Source organism: Mytilus edulis, chromosome 1 (genome assembly GCF_963676685.1).
Source record: "Mytilus edulis chromosome 1, xbMytEdul2.2, whole genome shotgun sequence".
NCBI lineage: Eukaryota > Metazoa > Mollusca > Bivalvia > Mytilida > Mytilidae > Mytilus > Mytilus edulis.
Genome location: NC_092344.1, coordinates 97,408,979 through 97,425,168, shown reverse-complemented (window position 1 = coordinate 97,425,168; position 16,190 = coordinate 97,408,979). Strand labels below are relative to the sequence as shown.

Genomic DNA, 16,190 nt, shown 5'->3' with positions numbered 1-16,190 from the left:
AATATCCTAAGATCAAACTGGCAAATCAGTTGATAACTGCTTGACTCATCAAATTGGAACTAAGCACATAATAATCAAAGGTACCAGAATTAAAATTTAGTACGCCAGACGCGCGTTTCGTCTACATAAGACTCTTCAGTGACGCTCATATCAAAATATTTATAAGGCCAAGCAAGTACAAAGTTGAAGAGCATTGAGTATCCAAAATTCCAAAAAGTTGTGCCAAATACGGATAAGGTAATCTATGCCTGGGATAAGAAAATCCGTAGTTTTTCGAAAAATTCAAAGTTTTGTAAACAGGAAATTTATAAAAATGACCACATTATTGATATTCATGTCAACACCGAAATGTTGACTACTGGGTTGTGACACATAACTTATAACAAAAAGACAAACTTAAAATCATGAAGTACCAATTAAAGAGTCGCAGTCACTGAAACTGTTTCAAAGCCCAACATGTGATCCCCTTGGTTCGTGTTTGTACATAGCATGGTTTTATGGGGCACCAATTCAATACAACCAGTTTCAATTGTTCAATACAAAGACGAAAAATATAAAGGATCAACAAGCGTGGTATCAAACAAATGAAAATATATTATAAATATTATGTACCCAATATCACATACGTTTCTTATTAATATGCTTGAAAACTCGACAAGACAAGCTATTTTTATAATACAAAAGATTTTTTCAAGATATACGTCATGCATTATGTTTTAATTTACTGAAATTTGTGAGAGTTTTTTTCAGGACAAATGTAAAAAAAAAGATGAATTAAAAATAGAACTACAGGTTTTACAACTGTCGATACCACTTGCAAAACTAAACAAAAGTCAATTAGCCAAGATAGGTTTCATATTGGAGCTCCAACAAGAGGTGGGTTTTATTCATATGATAAATGTACACCTCGTTTGTTGTATAAAATAATTGTGTGTAAAGAAGAAGGCGGATTAAAATGTCAATGCTAAGTTGTCAACTGTCATTGAGTACCAGTAACTAATCATGATAACTGACTTGTTTGGCGTATTTAATTATAATCTTGGTACTTTTGATAACTATTTACACCACTGGGTCGATTCAACTGCTGGTGGACGTTTCGTCCATGAGGGTATCACCAGCCCAGTAGTCAGCACTTTGGTGTTGACATGAATTTCATTCATATGGTCATTTTTATAAATTTCCTCTTTACAAAACTTTGAATTGTTCGAAAAACTAAGGATTTTCTTACCCCAGGATAGATTACCTTAGCCGTATTTGGCACAACTTTTTGGAATATCGGGTCCTCAATGCTTTTCAACTTTGTACTTGTTTGGCTATATAACTATTTTGATCTGGTCGTCACTGATGAGTCTTATGTAGACAAAACGCGCGTCTGACGTATTAAATTATAATCCTAGTACTATTGGCAGTTGATATCTAATTGTTCGTTTCAATGTATGTTGTATTATCGTTTGTTTTTTGTTTTTTGTTGCACTTCATTATTCTGAAGCTTTGTTGTTGTCCTCTTATAATTGATGTGTTTCCTCGGTTTTAGTTTGTAACCCGGATTTGGTTTCTCTCAATCGGTTTATGACTTTTGAACAGTGGTATACTACTGTTTGTTTTACATGCAACATTGAACATACTATTATTCCATAGATAAGAACATAAAACGTATATTGTGATTATTCTTTTTAAATGTAAGGTAATATATTGGCCCTATCTCGCCTACGACAACAGAGACAAAAGCGAGATATCTCAATATCCTACATTCCGTCGATGATAGATGTTTTTTTTTCCCGCTTGATCTTACGTTGTGTTGTTACACTACTGCTCCTGGCAATGGGGGTAAGCGCGCACAAAAATCTTAATCAACACAACGTTCTTTATGTTTTAGTGTGTTTTTCCAATTCAGTGGATGTCTTTCATCCTGGTTGTCATATTTGGTGTAATCGTACACCAGGCCGTTTGTATTCTCTTATTTATTGATTCACATTTTGTAATTTGGTTTAATAGCTACTGGGTGGGCAACCTAAAGCTGTTTATCTCCTCGTCCTTTGGTTTTTGGTGCAGAGTTGTCTCACTTGTAATCCTACCATTTCTTCCTATTTTGTAATGTTCAATAATGTGTATTTTTCAGGTTCAGAAAACTTTTGATCTGACACTTTGTGAAGGTATTTTTAATAATGAATACAAATTTAAATAATTTGCTTCAGTTTTAACAATTTTCTGAAATCTGGCTTTGCTTTTCATCTTCATTCGAACATAATGGAATATACATACGTGAACATTTTATTTTCTATGTAACGTTATTCTACAAATGTTCATGGGAAGTAATGATAATTAAACCTTTAAAAAATAAGGCGCAGAAAACCCCTATAAAGTTGGAACAAAATCAGCTGTTCTTGATTTTCTTCAAAACTTCGGCTCAAACGATTCTTGAACAAGTTCCGAGAATGTACAATTTTTCAAGCACAGTGCCGAAGGAAATGTTTCCAAACATTAATAAATGTCCTGCAAATACAAAAATGTACTCCTTCCATATATGTTTTCACAAATACCAATGAAGTTGTTTAAATTTGATTCAACCACATTTGATAAAACAGACATATAATAAAACGTCTTCGTCAAGGGCTAGAGACAGTACCGATAGCTGCGATTTTATATACGCTCACATGAATTTAACTGTTTATCATACATACAAGATTGCGCTTTTGGCCCTTTATCTTTATGTGCTTTTAATGCATTTGATTTGTTTAGATTGCATTTTTTTTTTAAATGTATTAAAAAATATAATTAACGTAAATACATGGACTGTTTTTTGCTATTTGGTAAGTTTGTTGTATCTTTGACACATTCATTGTTTCCGTTCTTGATTCTATTATAGATCTACATGTACGTCCGTTTAAATTGAGCTATTAAACGATTGAAACAATTTTTACCTCGCCACTATAAACTGCCGGTGACAAGCCTGTGATCACAATACTTATACCAAATTGGTCACACAAAACGTGTTATCAGTTCAAATGAATTGTGGTCCGCACGAAAAATAATAAGACGTAAAGGTATATCACTAAAATAGATATACATCTTATAACTATTTGTACCGGATATATTTTTGAACAAAGATTTATCCATTATAAAGCACTACAATGTTTATATTTCTTTATATTTGAAAGTTGTACCAATTAACACATGAACGAGTTATTAAACAGATTTTTTTAAACGACCACAAAGACGGAAGCGTTATAATTTCCTCTTGTTGTTCTGTCCATCTACAAATCAGACCACTCGCGACAAGTGATTCATGATTTCACAATTTTATAAATGTTGGGTCTTAAAACCTTGGTACCTTTCAGTGTTGACAGTATTAATATAAGTATTTCCAGAGTTCTTCGTTAGAAACCAGGCTTTTTACACACTCTAGTATGCTTTGGGAAATCCTCATGACATTTAAAACATTGTTGATTAAAACATTTAGTACCTTTGATGAGTGTTTACAACAATTTGATCAATACATTCTGCAAAGAGAACAAAAAATGTTAAAATTGTAGTTTTATGTATCTTCAGGCATTAAAACTTTGTTCATTCGATGCTAAATAGATTCGGTGTAAATTCATAAGAATATTCTTCAAAATCAAAAGTGCGTATTCAATTAAACTTCATTGAAAGATTCAACGATACATGTATTATTCTTAAAACAAAACTACAACAATTTTAATGTTATGGCTTTAATCATTACACTTGACAATACTACAGGTGCATGTGGAACAAAATATGCTTGAACGCTAATACAATTTCTGTAAGCTTTTAATCACCGCTTTATGCGTCCATGTCTAGTGTTTTTATACTTTTGCGTTACCTTTCAAATCAGAGATTTAAAAAAAAAAAAGCTTACAAAGGATAATTGTATAAAGTTACTAGTTTCTATTCTACATTGTTTTAGACGCCGACACATATAAACAGTCTTCTAAGTGTCTACCACCAAGATCACATACAGTTTCAGATAATAGCTACAAGTTCAACAAACCTCGGGTAAAGAATTTCAGTAATTGTATACATGTGTTTGAAAATATTGATCACTTAAAATTTGTCCCTATTTTGACAATTCATAACATAAAAAAGGGGGACGAAAACCATATAGATTAGGAAAAAAAGACCGACCAATGGCCAAACGAAAAACTTGAAAAAAACAACATTCTGTAATAAACAGAATCTGAAAGATTTTTTTTTTTTTGCAAAACGAGCGCAATTGAAAAACTGGATGTCAAATCTGGAGTGTAAGTTCCTATGTTTTCGTTCCACTTCTGGTACCCGTTGTTTTGTCTTTGGCAATCAAACATTCTGTGATGCCACAATTGAGCGAAATAATTGTAGCTACGACAAACGAAACATTTCCGTGTTTGTCTGTAATAGTGTCTTGTTGAACGTTATTTGTTGTTTCATAACTTTCGATAAGATCATGATTGCGTTCCGTAAATCTTCGAACTGATGACCTCAACTTTAACGTAGGGGACAATTTATGTAGCTCTAGTGCTTATTTGTACTCAGATATTTAAATCCCGTTGGCTTTATAATGTTTGAGTTTTAGCGTTCTTGCTGAAAGTACATCTGTAAAATCTTTTCGGAGACACGAAATTTACAAATTATTATTGTCATTATAAATAGCAAACCTCTTTTATAAAAATATAACACACGCAACGGAAGCTGTCATTAAGCATTTAACAATCAAAGTTAGTAAGAATTCAGACATGAATTGTCGTAATTGGATACACTTCACCTGGAACACTCGGACAAAAACATTTTATTGAAAGAACAAAAAATTAATGAATAAGATCTATCCATGCAGGATAAACATGTGTATGCCTGACGCAAAAGACTCATCAGTGACGTTCAAATAAAATAAGTTAGAAAAACCAAATATAGTACGAAGTTGAAGAGTTCCGAATTCTTAGATTTAATAACTGTCTGATTGCTGCATGTCTTTGGATTTGACACTCCTTTTGCAATACCTTTAAAGCTTACCTTAATATAAATGTGCCACTAAATAGTGTTATTTTTTTTTAATTCTTTAGTACATACATAAATAAACTAGGCATATCTTTGCGAACGAAATATAGATGCATCAAAATATAAAAGTTGATTGATTTTGAAACTCTAACATTCAAAAAAGTTTAAATAAGAGAAAGATCACCAGATTCCGCTTAAAATAATTTGAAAGGGTTTTAAAATTCAACAAAGCAAGTGTAATTTTATGAACCGTCGTTTACTAACTGAGTTTCATTGATGGCACATTTTGTTTCCTCTTATTCCGATGTGTTTGTTGGTAAACATGTTCGAATGAGTAGATCAACTTTTATCTGGTTTAACTTAAAGTCGTGTATGCTAATGTAATAATAAAATCAAATATCATTTACCTTGTTATACTCTCAACCTCTACTTAAGACGTTATACCTCTATCTCACCGATGAAGATTTCTGTTAACTAAAATTAACTAAAAATGACAAATATTACAGGAGACAGGTGAACCATCTGCATGCCGGAAAACAAACGTAACCAGTGACAAAATAGTCAGTCTCTTGAGGTAAACGCAAATGTAGATGTAAATAAATTAAAAACGTGGTTACCTTTCCCCCAAAAAATAATTGAAAAACGAATTGGTTAGCTGATATGCCTGTGTCTCAACTCACATGTTTTTGCGATTTTAGATCTCAAGAAAAACTGACATCGCCATGGTAAAAAAGAAAACAAAAAGACAAAACGACGAACAACTTCACTAACCACCACCTAGAATATTAAAAATAAAGAATAAAACACCAAAATCGCAAAACAAAACTGTTGTCTTAATTTAGTTCAACATTAGATTACCGTAAGAAACAATTCAAATAGATTTATGCAATCATGCATATCAAACTGACCAGTGAAAGTTATATATATGTACATAGTACTATTTATACCAGAACACATTTAGTGCGCAATGGATGAATTATATAACACAATGGGATCGGTATCGCAGCTGCTAGAGTATCAGCATATAAGCTATCATCGGTATAACAGTAAGTGCTTCTTTATGCATGATTTAAACGATAATAAAATTGAGAAAGGAAATGGTGAATATGTCAAAGCGACAACCACCCGACCATAGAGCAAACAACAGCCGAAGGCAACCAATGGGTCTTCAATGTAGCGAGAATTCCCGCACCCGTAGGTGTCCTTCAGCTGGCCCCTAAAATATGCATAATAGTACAGTGATAATGGACGTCATACTAAACTCCGAATTATACACAAGAAACTAAAAATTAAAATCATACAAGACTAACAAAGGCCAGAGGCTCCTGACTTGGGACAGGCGCAAAATTGCGGCGGGGTTAAACATGTTTATGAGATCTCAACCCTCCCCCTATACCTCTAGCCAATGTAGAAAAGTAAAAGAATAACAATACGCACATTAAAATTCAGTTCAAGAGAAGTCCGAGTCTGATGTCAAAAGATGTAACAAAAGAAAATAAATAAAATGACAATAATACATAAATAACAACAGACTACTAGCAGTTAACTGACATGCCAGCTCCAGACCTCAATTAAACTGATTGAAAGATTATGTCTTCATCATATGAATATCAGGTACAATCCCTCCCGTTAGGGGTTTAGTATCATACTATCATAAAATATACGAGAAGAACATAACCCGTGTCATGCCAACAACTGTTTTTTTTTAGAAATAAATGTGTTTAGTTCCGATGCAAAGACCCTATCAGTGAATCAATGTTAAAGCCAAAATATGCAATCTTTAATGACCTGACAACAGTATCGTAACTATATCCCCTTTTAATAAGTCTATTTAAAGGTTTTGTTAGTTTCTGAGGAGAATACTGACATTTTTGTGCTTTATAAAGAATATTTCCATAAAATTTTGGATGTGAAATACCTGAACGTATAAGATGTCTGCATGTTGAGTTATATTTACGAATTATTTCCTTATACCGGTGATAAAATTTAGTAAATGTTTTGACCAGTTTGTGATATCGAAAACCCTGGTGTAATAATTTTTCAGTAATACATAAATTTCTCTCGCTAAAATCTAATACATTGTTACATACACGAGCGAATCGTACAAGTTGAGATATATAAACACCATAAGATGGTGACAAGGGAACGTCACCATCTAAAAATGGATAATTAACAATAGGAAATGAAAAATCATCTCTTTTATCATAAATTTTTGTATTAAGCTTCCCGTTTATGATATAGATATCAAGATCGAGGAAAGGGCAGTGGTCATTGTTATCATTAGCTTTATTTAAAGTAAGTTCTACAGGATAAATTTCTTTAGTATACATACTGAAGTCGTCATTATTTAGAGCCAATATATCATCCAAATATCTAAAAGTATTGTTAAATTTTTGTATCAAATGTTGTTTTGATGGGTCTTTGCTAATTTTAGTCATAAATTGTAACTCATAACAATACAAAAACAGGTCCGCAATAAGTGGTGCACAGTTAGTCCCCATTGGAATTCCAATAACTTGACGATATACGGAATCTCCAAAGCGAACAAAAATGTTATCAAGTAAAAATTCAAGTGCATAAATAGTATCAAAGCATGTCCAATTGACATAGTTCTTTTGTTTATTGCTACTAAAAAATGATCTAAAAGAGTTTGAACATATGTACTCGCATTCCGACTTTTTAAATGCCCAGTTAATTAGGGATGTGAATTTTTTCTTAATAAGAATATGAGGCAAAGTGGTATATAGGGTAGAAAAATCAAAACTTTGAACAGATTCAAAATTACCAATATATGCATGCAATTTATCAAGTACTTCCAACGAGTTTTTGACACTCCAAAAGTAATTAATTCCACTATTTTCAAAGGCCTTATTTGAACAATTTATTATCAGGTTTTTTATTGTACCAAGTGTACTAGTAAGTAAAACAGACAATTTAGTAGTTGAACAATGGCTGGAAGATGAAATAAATCTATATTTGTAAGGTTTTTTGTGCAGCTTCGGAAGCCAGTACATAGTTGGGACTTTCATTGTGTTTGGTTCTGCTTGTAAAGAAGTAGCTAAAAGTTTATGTTTGTTACAGATGTCGTTTTCTGAAAATGAAGTCAGTTGGAATGTTGGTGAATTCGTGATTTCCTTTTGCAGAACCTCTATATAAAATTTACGTCAAACAATAATGATATTATTAGCAGCTTTATCAGCCGGGACAAAAACAAATTCCTTGGCTAGTTCTGTTAGTTTATTTTTGATACGCGAAATAGGGTTTTTATAGTTTTTGTTGAGGGTAAAATGTTCTTTAAAATGTTGTATTCGAATATCAACTATCTTCATTACTGAATTAAAAAAAGAGTCCAAAGATTTTTTGTCAGCTTTTTCCCGTTTTACCCATTTCAAACAGTAGGCGATTACACGACATAGATACACTTTTTCAGAAAATTACCTTATTATAATGTAAGATGGCAGTAGCCAAAAGATAACAAATCAATCATTTAAATTAACCGTACAATGAAATATATTATGAAAGATAATTAGATACCATCCTTGAATATCCAACATATTTGAATTATGATTTTTAGGACAAAAGAACTGCTTTCTACCACAAAAGACGAGAAATTATATCCAGGACATGAACATGTCAAGTAAGAATATTTGTTTTAATCGTTTTGAATGCATTGTTCCCGGAAAATATTTAAGTACAGTCAAACGCTATATCACTGTACCAGGTTTGGGAAGTTGTTTGTTACTGTAAATAAAGGCAACAGTAGTATACCGCTGTTCAAACTCATAAATCCATGGACAAAAAACAAAATCGGGGTAACAAACTAAAACTGACGGAAACGCATAAATATAAGAGGAGAACAACGACACAACACTACAATGTAACTAACACACACAGAAACGGACCAAGCATTAGACAAAATCCCACGAGAATAACAAATATAACATCAAAACCAAATACATGAATTTGGGATAGACAAGTACCGTGACACGTCTTATCGCAATGTCAATTTACACTCAAAAATAAGAGAAAACAAACGACGCAACGTTAAATTGTAACACACACAGAAACGAACTATAATATAACAATGGCCATATTCCTGACTTGGTACAGGACATTTTTAAAGGAACAAATGGTGGGTTGAACCTGGCTAATTGTTTGGTGTTGTACAAAAGTCATGGCGTTCGTTTTATTTGTTTTATATTTGTCATTTCAAGACCTTTCATAACCGATCATGTGGTATTGATTTAGCTCAATGTTGAGTGCCGTATGATGACCTGTAGTTGTTAAACGTGAGGCTAAAGATACCAGAGGGTTGTTCAAAATCATAAGTCGAAAACAACCCGACAACACCATGGCAGAAAAAGAAAATAGACCAACAGACAAACACTAGTACATTAACCACAAACATAGAAAACTTAATTTGTGATTTGGTCACTGATTGCGAATTGTCTCATTAGTAATCATGCCATATCTTCTTTTTTATATCTAGAACTCTTACTTAGTATATAACCGACAATTAAAAATGTTTTTAACTATGATTATTGTTATCACCAAAACAAAATGGCTACACATTGTTTTGAAACCTCTTTTTTTAATCATTTGAAAGTTTTGAAGTTGGCAAAAGTTGGCTTCGGTAAATGTGAAACTACCATATAAGCCATGTGAATCAGATTTGGAGAACATACAATCGGAGACCCTCTTTGTATGCAATGGTAAAAAAAAAACGTTTGACTCTACCATTTACCCAAGTATTCATAATTCTAAACTAAATGACGGATTGAAAGTATTATCTTTACTTTAATTACTGTATGAAGTCTAAACCTGAAAGTTTGGTAACATTTTTGGTAATCTGCAGTAGTTTGCATATCGAAAAGTTAGCCAATTTCCAGATTTTATTATAAACGTTGTCATGTTAAGGTGCTTATAAATACCAATCAAAACTAAGCATTTATTTTTACAGTGACAAGTTTATATCGAGTAAAAATGAGACCGATCTAACGGTAGATGAAAAAACAAAAGACGGAACAAAAAAGGAAGATCAAACAAAAAGCTCGTTATTGGTAAAACAGGATAATGAGACGGTTCAGGACAAAACATTGCAACACAGCAGAACATCATTCTCTTTATTTAGAAATCAGGAACTGCGAAACAGCAGGGAAACAGTACAAAAGGAAACTAAAGAGTGTGAATATTTTCAAACATACATTGACGAAACAAGAGAGAATGAATTAGGACCAGAAAAGAATAGGTAATAAACAGTAATTATATGAGTTCCATATGACGAACAAAAGACAAAAGAGGTTTTGCAAATATAAAAGTAACCGTTAATCTCTCATTTGTCGTCCTTATCCTTTTCCCCCATTTAAAATTTTTACTAGAATCGTTAAGTTATCGAAAACAGAATGTTACTGGATATAGTTCTTGTAATTTCAGTCTATAAACCATTTTTACAGTATGAGGATTTAGGGAAATTAACTCAATCCTTCTGTTAAGTTCAAAAGTGTAACCGTTTGTCATGTTATTAATAGGGATTCAGTGGATCAGCTTTTGTTTTAGCATTCTGGATTTTAAATCCGCTACTGGCTTTGATATACTGAAAAATTAAAACCGCACATTATACGTTTCATTAGACCGAAGCAGCCAAGGATGAATAAGATACGAAACAGTCCAAGAGCTATATGACCAAATACTTTCTAAATGACCAAATTCATCTCAGGTCAACTTTGCCAGAGGGAGTTGAGACCTTAGTTTCCTTAATGATTTTTAAATTTATAAACGAATAATTAAAGAAGGTTCTGTTGTAAATCATGTCAGAACCGACTACTGAGATGATGATATGATCGGTGACTTCTGCTGTGTTGCAATGTTTTATAAGCCTGGTACCTTTGATAACTATTAACACCAGTGGCTCGATGCCACTGCTGTTTGACGTTTCCCGAGGTATCACCAGTCGAGTAGTCAGCACTTCGGTGTTGTCATAAATGTAAATTATATGGTCATGTTTATAAACGGTCAATTGGCAAAATGTATGTTGTCATCTTAGCCCCGTTCGCATTTATTCAAGATAATTAAGCACAATAATTAAAATATGTTTTTTTTTCATTTTATTTGTATTCAGCAAGTGTCTGTCTTCTTATAAAGATTTACATATACATGGAAGTGATGTTATTAGTAATGTAGTATTTCGTCGCCAAGATATACCAGAATATGACGTTGATGTGGTATTTCTACATCCAGATAGACCAGAATATGACAGAATGGCCGAGAAAGTTCTAGAACATTTGATGAAATTTGCTCCAGATCTAAAAGGAGAACTACTCAGTGATGCTTTAATTCCAGGGGAAAGCTGTTTCCAATTAGGTCATTTGTTTGAAAGACATTATATATTTGTTTTAATAACGCCGCATTACAGCTTACAAGAATCTGATTTTCTACGTCATCAAGTACAAATAGTATTAAAAATGTCATTGAGAGATCATGATAAGAAGGGGAGAGTTATTCCAGTTTTGATGGAAAAAAATATCGACCTACCAATTGAATTTGCATCCATCAAGCCATTCAAATTTTACTTAGCATTTGCAGAAGAACAAATTGACAAAAAGCAACATGTCTCTAGAATTAGCGAATTATTTTTGACGAAGTTATATAACGCTCATCCATGTATAACTTAAACGTGTATTTTAAGTAAGAGACTTTACAATAAGACTACAATCTGTTACAAAACAACAAAACATTATGTGATGTGACACATGTTATACATTTTAGTGTTATGTCGTTGTTCTCCTCTTATATTTAATGCGTTTCCCTCGGTTTTTGATTGTTATCCCGATTTTGTTTTTTGTCCATGGATTTATGAGTTTTGAACAGCGGTATACTACTGTTGCCTTTATTTATTATGAGATATTTGACTTGCGATATGTATTTGATAACTAAATTGTATTTATCTGACTTTTTTCTGAATTTTATACGCCCGTCAAAATTTTGACGGGACGTATTATGGTATACAAATGTCCGGTGTCCGTCCGTCCGTCCGTCTGTCTGTCCGTCTGTCCCTCTGTCTGTCCGGCGTAAACATGTCGCACCGTAACTTGAGAACGACTTATTTAAATTTCATGAAACTTAATATGTTATATTATTCTAAAATCTGTATACTTTTTGGTGATGAATCAAAATTTTATTTTTGAGTTATTGAGTATTTTTTAAAAAAGGGAAGTTTTTTTTTTTTTTTTACATGTCGTGCCGTATCTCAAAAACAATTTATGATTATTGCTCGAAACTGTACACACTTCTTTGCTATATTAATCTAAAGATCTGTATACTTTTTGGTTTGATTTAAAATTTTATTTTAGTGATATTTGTAAAAAAAAAACAGGGGGGGGGGGGGTTTCACATGTCCCGCCGTGTCTCAAAAACAATAAATGGTTATTGCTTAAAACTTTCTCAGAAACTATTTATGATTATTGCATAAAACTTCCACACAAGACGTCGGGTGTATCATGCGCTCATGGCGCAGCTGTTTATATGTGATGAACATTATTTACTTGCTAGGGCCATATTTACTCAACAAATGTTCAAATAACTATAGACGGATAGACAGATGAAGTACATAAAACCGAACCAAACGCCTAACTATATCAACCACCATTACAACTCGAACACAAACGTATCTTTTTGACATTATTACCAACAAAATGTGTGCACTTGGAACAGTTTTAGAGCGTGGCTGGAACTAGATGAATAAATTTTAAATGCATATTTTGATGCAGAATATTAATAACTTAACTAGATTTTGCTATTCATTATTTTCTCTCCTGCAGAAAGTGCCAAAATAAACTAGGTTGGGAAAGAGGTTTGAGAAGCTCCATTGAATAATCTCATGAATAGAAAAATCCACCCAAGTTCATAATTTTCTGAAACATAAAACCCATGTAAAATTTAATTATATAGTTTCCTGCCAGGCCTTTAAACTTTTTAAAGTGTACAGGTTTGTCTGCACTCATAGTAAATTTATTAAGTCAATACGGCCATATTAGCCAAAACGTTATGATGAACCTTAAAACTTTCCTAGATGCATCGGTCTATCTATACTTAGTGCAGATGTCATTGTATAAACAAGGCCATATTTTTCAAATCCATTATATGAACCTCACTTTATAGCTTTAGGATATTTGAAAGTTTTTTTTTTATTATTTTAAATCAAAGAAATTTGTTTAACAAAACAGTCGATTATATTGGGTGGGGGGCATACAAAAGGGCAATAATATCATGAAAAAGAGTAAGTCAGATACACCTTTTTATGTTTAGCCGTGTTTTACACCATTTCGCTTCAGGTTTTGATATAATAATATAAATCTACATGTCTTGTCTTTACAAGGATTTATTTCTTCGAAGTTTATTGATATGCGTCTTCAAAATCAAACAGTATTTGCACCTACCAAAAATCGTTTTGTCTTTAATCACATACATGCATTATATCTAGTATCAATAAGTATATAACGTACAAATAAATGTTTTATCGTACAGATACAATAGACTTTTAATGACTATTATAATAACTATATAAAACAGTTGTAAACAATCCATAAGATGCCGAGTGACTTAGTTGCACATTTATAATACAAAGATTCAGATCCCGTATCCATCTGTTTATGTATTATGTCTGTTTGTTTTGTTCACACATCGTTGTCAATATAATGGAATTTGATGCAACTGCCGTACAAGTGAGAGGTTAAGCTAGCCTTAAACCCAAGTTTTACCATTTTCTACGTAAGAAAATGCCTGTACCAAGTCAGAAATATGACAGTTGTTATCCATTCGTTTGATGTGTTTGAGATTTTGATTTTGCCATTTGATTAGGGACTTTCATTTTTGAATTTTCTTCGAAATTCAGTATTTTGGTGATTTTACTTTTCAATGCTTCTTCGCGTCTCATCGTCTATCTCTCTTTCTCTCTGTTAATTTGGGATTATGTAAATTTTGTAAACATTTCATGTATCTTTATTCAAATGTTGTGTACATACCATGTACCATATCATATTGTATAAACTAATCTGTACAATTTACGTTGACACTATTGTATATACTGTGTTAACATATAAGATGGTATTGATCGAGATGGTGGTTATTGTTATTATTTGTCTCTGTCTTGGGGATCCTAAAGTAACTGATGTATATTGTGAAGAGAACTAAAAGAAAGTACAACAATTCAATGTATAAGAAGGAGTACTTTTATGATGAGATATTTTATATCACAGAAGTGTATAATATATAAACAGAATCAGATTGGTGCTGTAGTGCATTAATGGTGCAAGTTCAAATCTCGTTGAGTGAAGAAAAAAAAATGTCAGCTTAAAAATCTAATTCTGACATTGTTGGGTTTCATTTTCATACTAATATTTAGAATCATATTCAAAACAGTGTGGTTGTGGCCATTGATTGACGACCTTAATTGTCCCATTGACTGGGACAGAGTATGTGAACGTTTGTCTGTAACGACCACTTCTCACTATGTACTTGTTAAAGACACTGAAACTGTGGGGTCACCAAAGGTTCTCAACACCTAAATAAAGTAATTCGATAAAAAACAAGAGGCTGTCACAACGACAGCAAACCGGATTTATTAACATTTATTTGTGTCCTGGCAATATCACAAGAACCATTTCTGATGAATGGTGAAAGTGAAAATCGTCAATATCAAATTTGACCTCCATTTTGTCATCAGTATAAACATATTACAATTTGAAAAGCTTAGATTGAATGGTTCATGAGTAAATGCAACAACGTGAATGGAAACGCCATTTTACGATCTTTCAAGAACCATAACTCCTGAACGGTAAAAGTCAAAATCGTCATTATTGAACTTGACCTCTATTTTGTCATCAGTAACAACATACTAAAATTTCAAAAGCTTTGGTTGAATGGTTCATGAGAAAATGCACGGACACGACGGGAATTACCATTTTTCAATCTTTCAAGAACCATAACTCCTGAACGTTAAAAGTCAAAATCTTCATTATTGAACTTGACCTCCATTTTGTCATCAGTAACAGCATATTAAAATTTCGGAAGCTTTGGTAGAACAGTTCATGCATTAATGCACGGACACGACTGGAAACTCCATTTTTCAATCTTTCAAGACCCATAACTCCTGAACGGTAAAAGTCAAAATCGTCATTATTAAACTTGACCTCCATTCTGTCATCAGTAACAACATATCAAAATTTGGGAAGCTTTGGTAGAACAGTTCATGCGTAAATGCACAGACACGACTGGAAACTCCATTTTTCAATCTTTCAAGAACCATAACTCCTGAACGGTAAAAGACGAAATCGCCATTATTGAACTTGACCTTCGTATAGTTGTCAGTAATAACATATTAAAATTTTAAAAGCTTTGGTTGAACGGTTCATGAGTTAATGCACGGACAACATTTGATTACCGCCCGCCCGCCCGCCCGCCCGCCCGCCCTCCGTACATCCACAAATCAATAACCGACATTTTTGTCACAAAGTTCCGGTTAAAAACTAATCAGGAATAATACGATGTTTTGATTTATATCAATAAAATAAATAAAAACATAAAGAGTATTCCTGATTAATTTTTCGAATTATTTTATTACTAAGGCACTAAGAACCTTTGGTGACCTCACAGTTTAAATTCTATAATAAGTAAGTAGTGAGCAGTGGTCGTTACAGACAAACGTTCACCTATTCTGTCCCAGTCAATGGGATAATTTAGGTCGTCAATCATGGCCACAGCCACACTGTTTTGAATATGATTCTATATATATATATATTATATGTGTGTGTGTAGCAAAGTTGGACCTTTAACATGTCTTCCTTTCTTTGGTGATCATTACATAAACTAAATGTAGGCTGTTATTGAACCTCTATTTTGAAAGTTAAATAGATATTGTCCAAAAGTCGAGTATTAAACCATTTACCAGTAGAACATTATTACAAATAAGTATGTAACAATATTATTATTTGTTTTATATATAAAGGATTATTAATCAGTTGTCATTCAGCGTCAAGTTTTTTAAACTCAAAACAGCAAAATTGAAAATTTGATTAATTATATTCCGATGGATGCTTTTTGCATGGAAAACGGATGGACTGAATAAATTATAAGTTTTAAACTATGTCTTAAATGAAGTTAGATGATATCAAATTGAATGACAAAACTAGGTGTAAAGCACTCCA

The 16,190-nt window shown here is 32.6% G+C and overlaps 1 protein-coding gene across 1 annotated transcript; it reads left to right on the top strand.

Annotated features, from left to right (window-relative positions):
• Positions 1 to 8,527: 8,527 nt before the first annotated feature.
• LOC139520237 (uncharacterized) lies at positions 8,528 to 12,082 on the top strand. Its single transcript, XM_071312725.1, has 3 exons — positions 8,528 to 8,626; positions 9,950 to 10,237; positions 11,108 to 12,082. Exons 1-3 carry the CDS (start codon positions 8,553 to 8,555, stop codon positions 11,658 to 11,660), a joined length of 915 nt encoding a protein of 304 aa, XP_071168826.1. The 5' UTR covers positions 8,528 to 8,552; the 3' UTR covers positions 11,661 to 12,082.
• The last annotated feature ends 4,108 nt before the right edge of the window (positions 12,083 to 16,190 follow it).

Excerpts from the sequence above, each read along its gene's own strand:
- LOC139520237 (XM_071312725.1), top strand. The coding sequence starts at position 8,553 with ATGATTTTTAGGACAAAAGAACTGCTTTCTACCACAAAAGACGAGAAA. Across the intron at positions 8,627-9,949 it reads CCAGGACATGAACATGTCAA|TGACAAGTTTATATCGAGTA; the intron begins GTAAGAATATTT and ends TTATTTTTACAG. Across the intron at positions 10,238-11,107 it reads TTAGGACCAGAAAAGAATAG|CAAGTGTCTGTCTTCTTATA; the intron begins GTAATAAACAGT and ends ATTTGTATTCAG.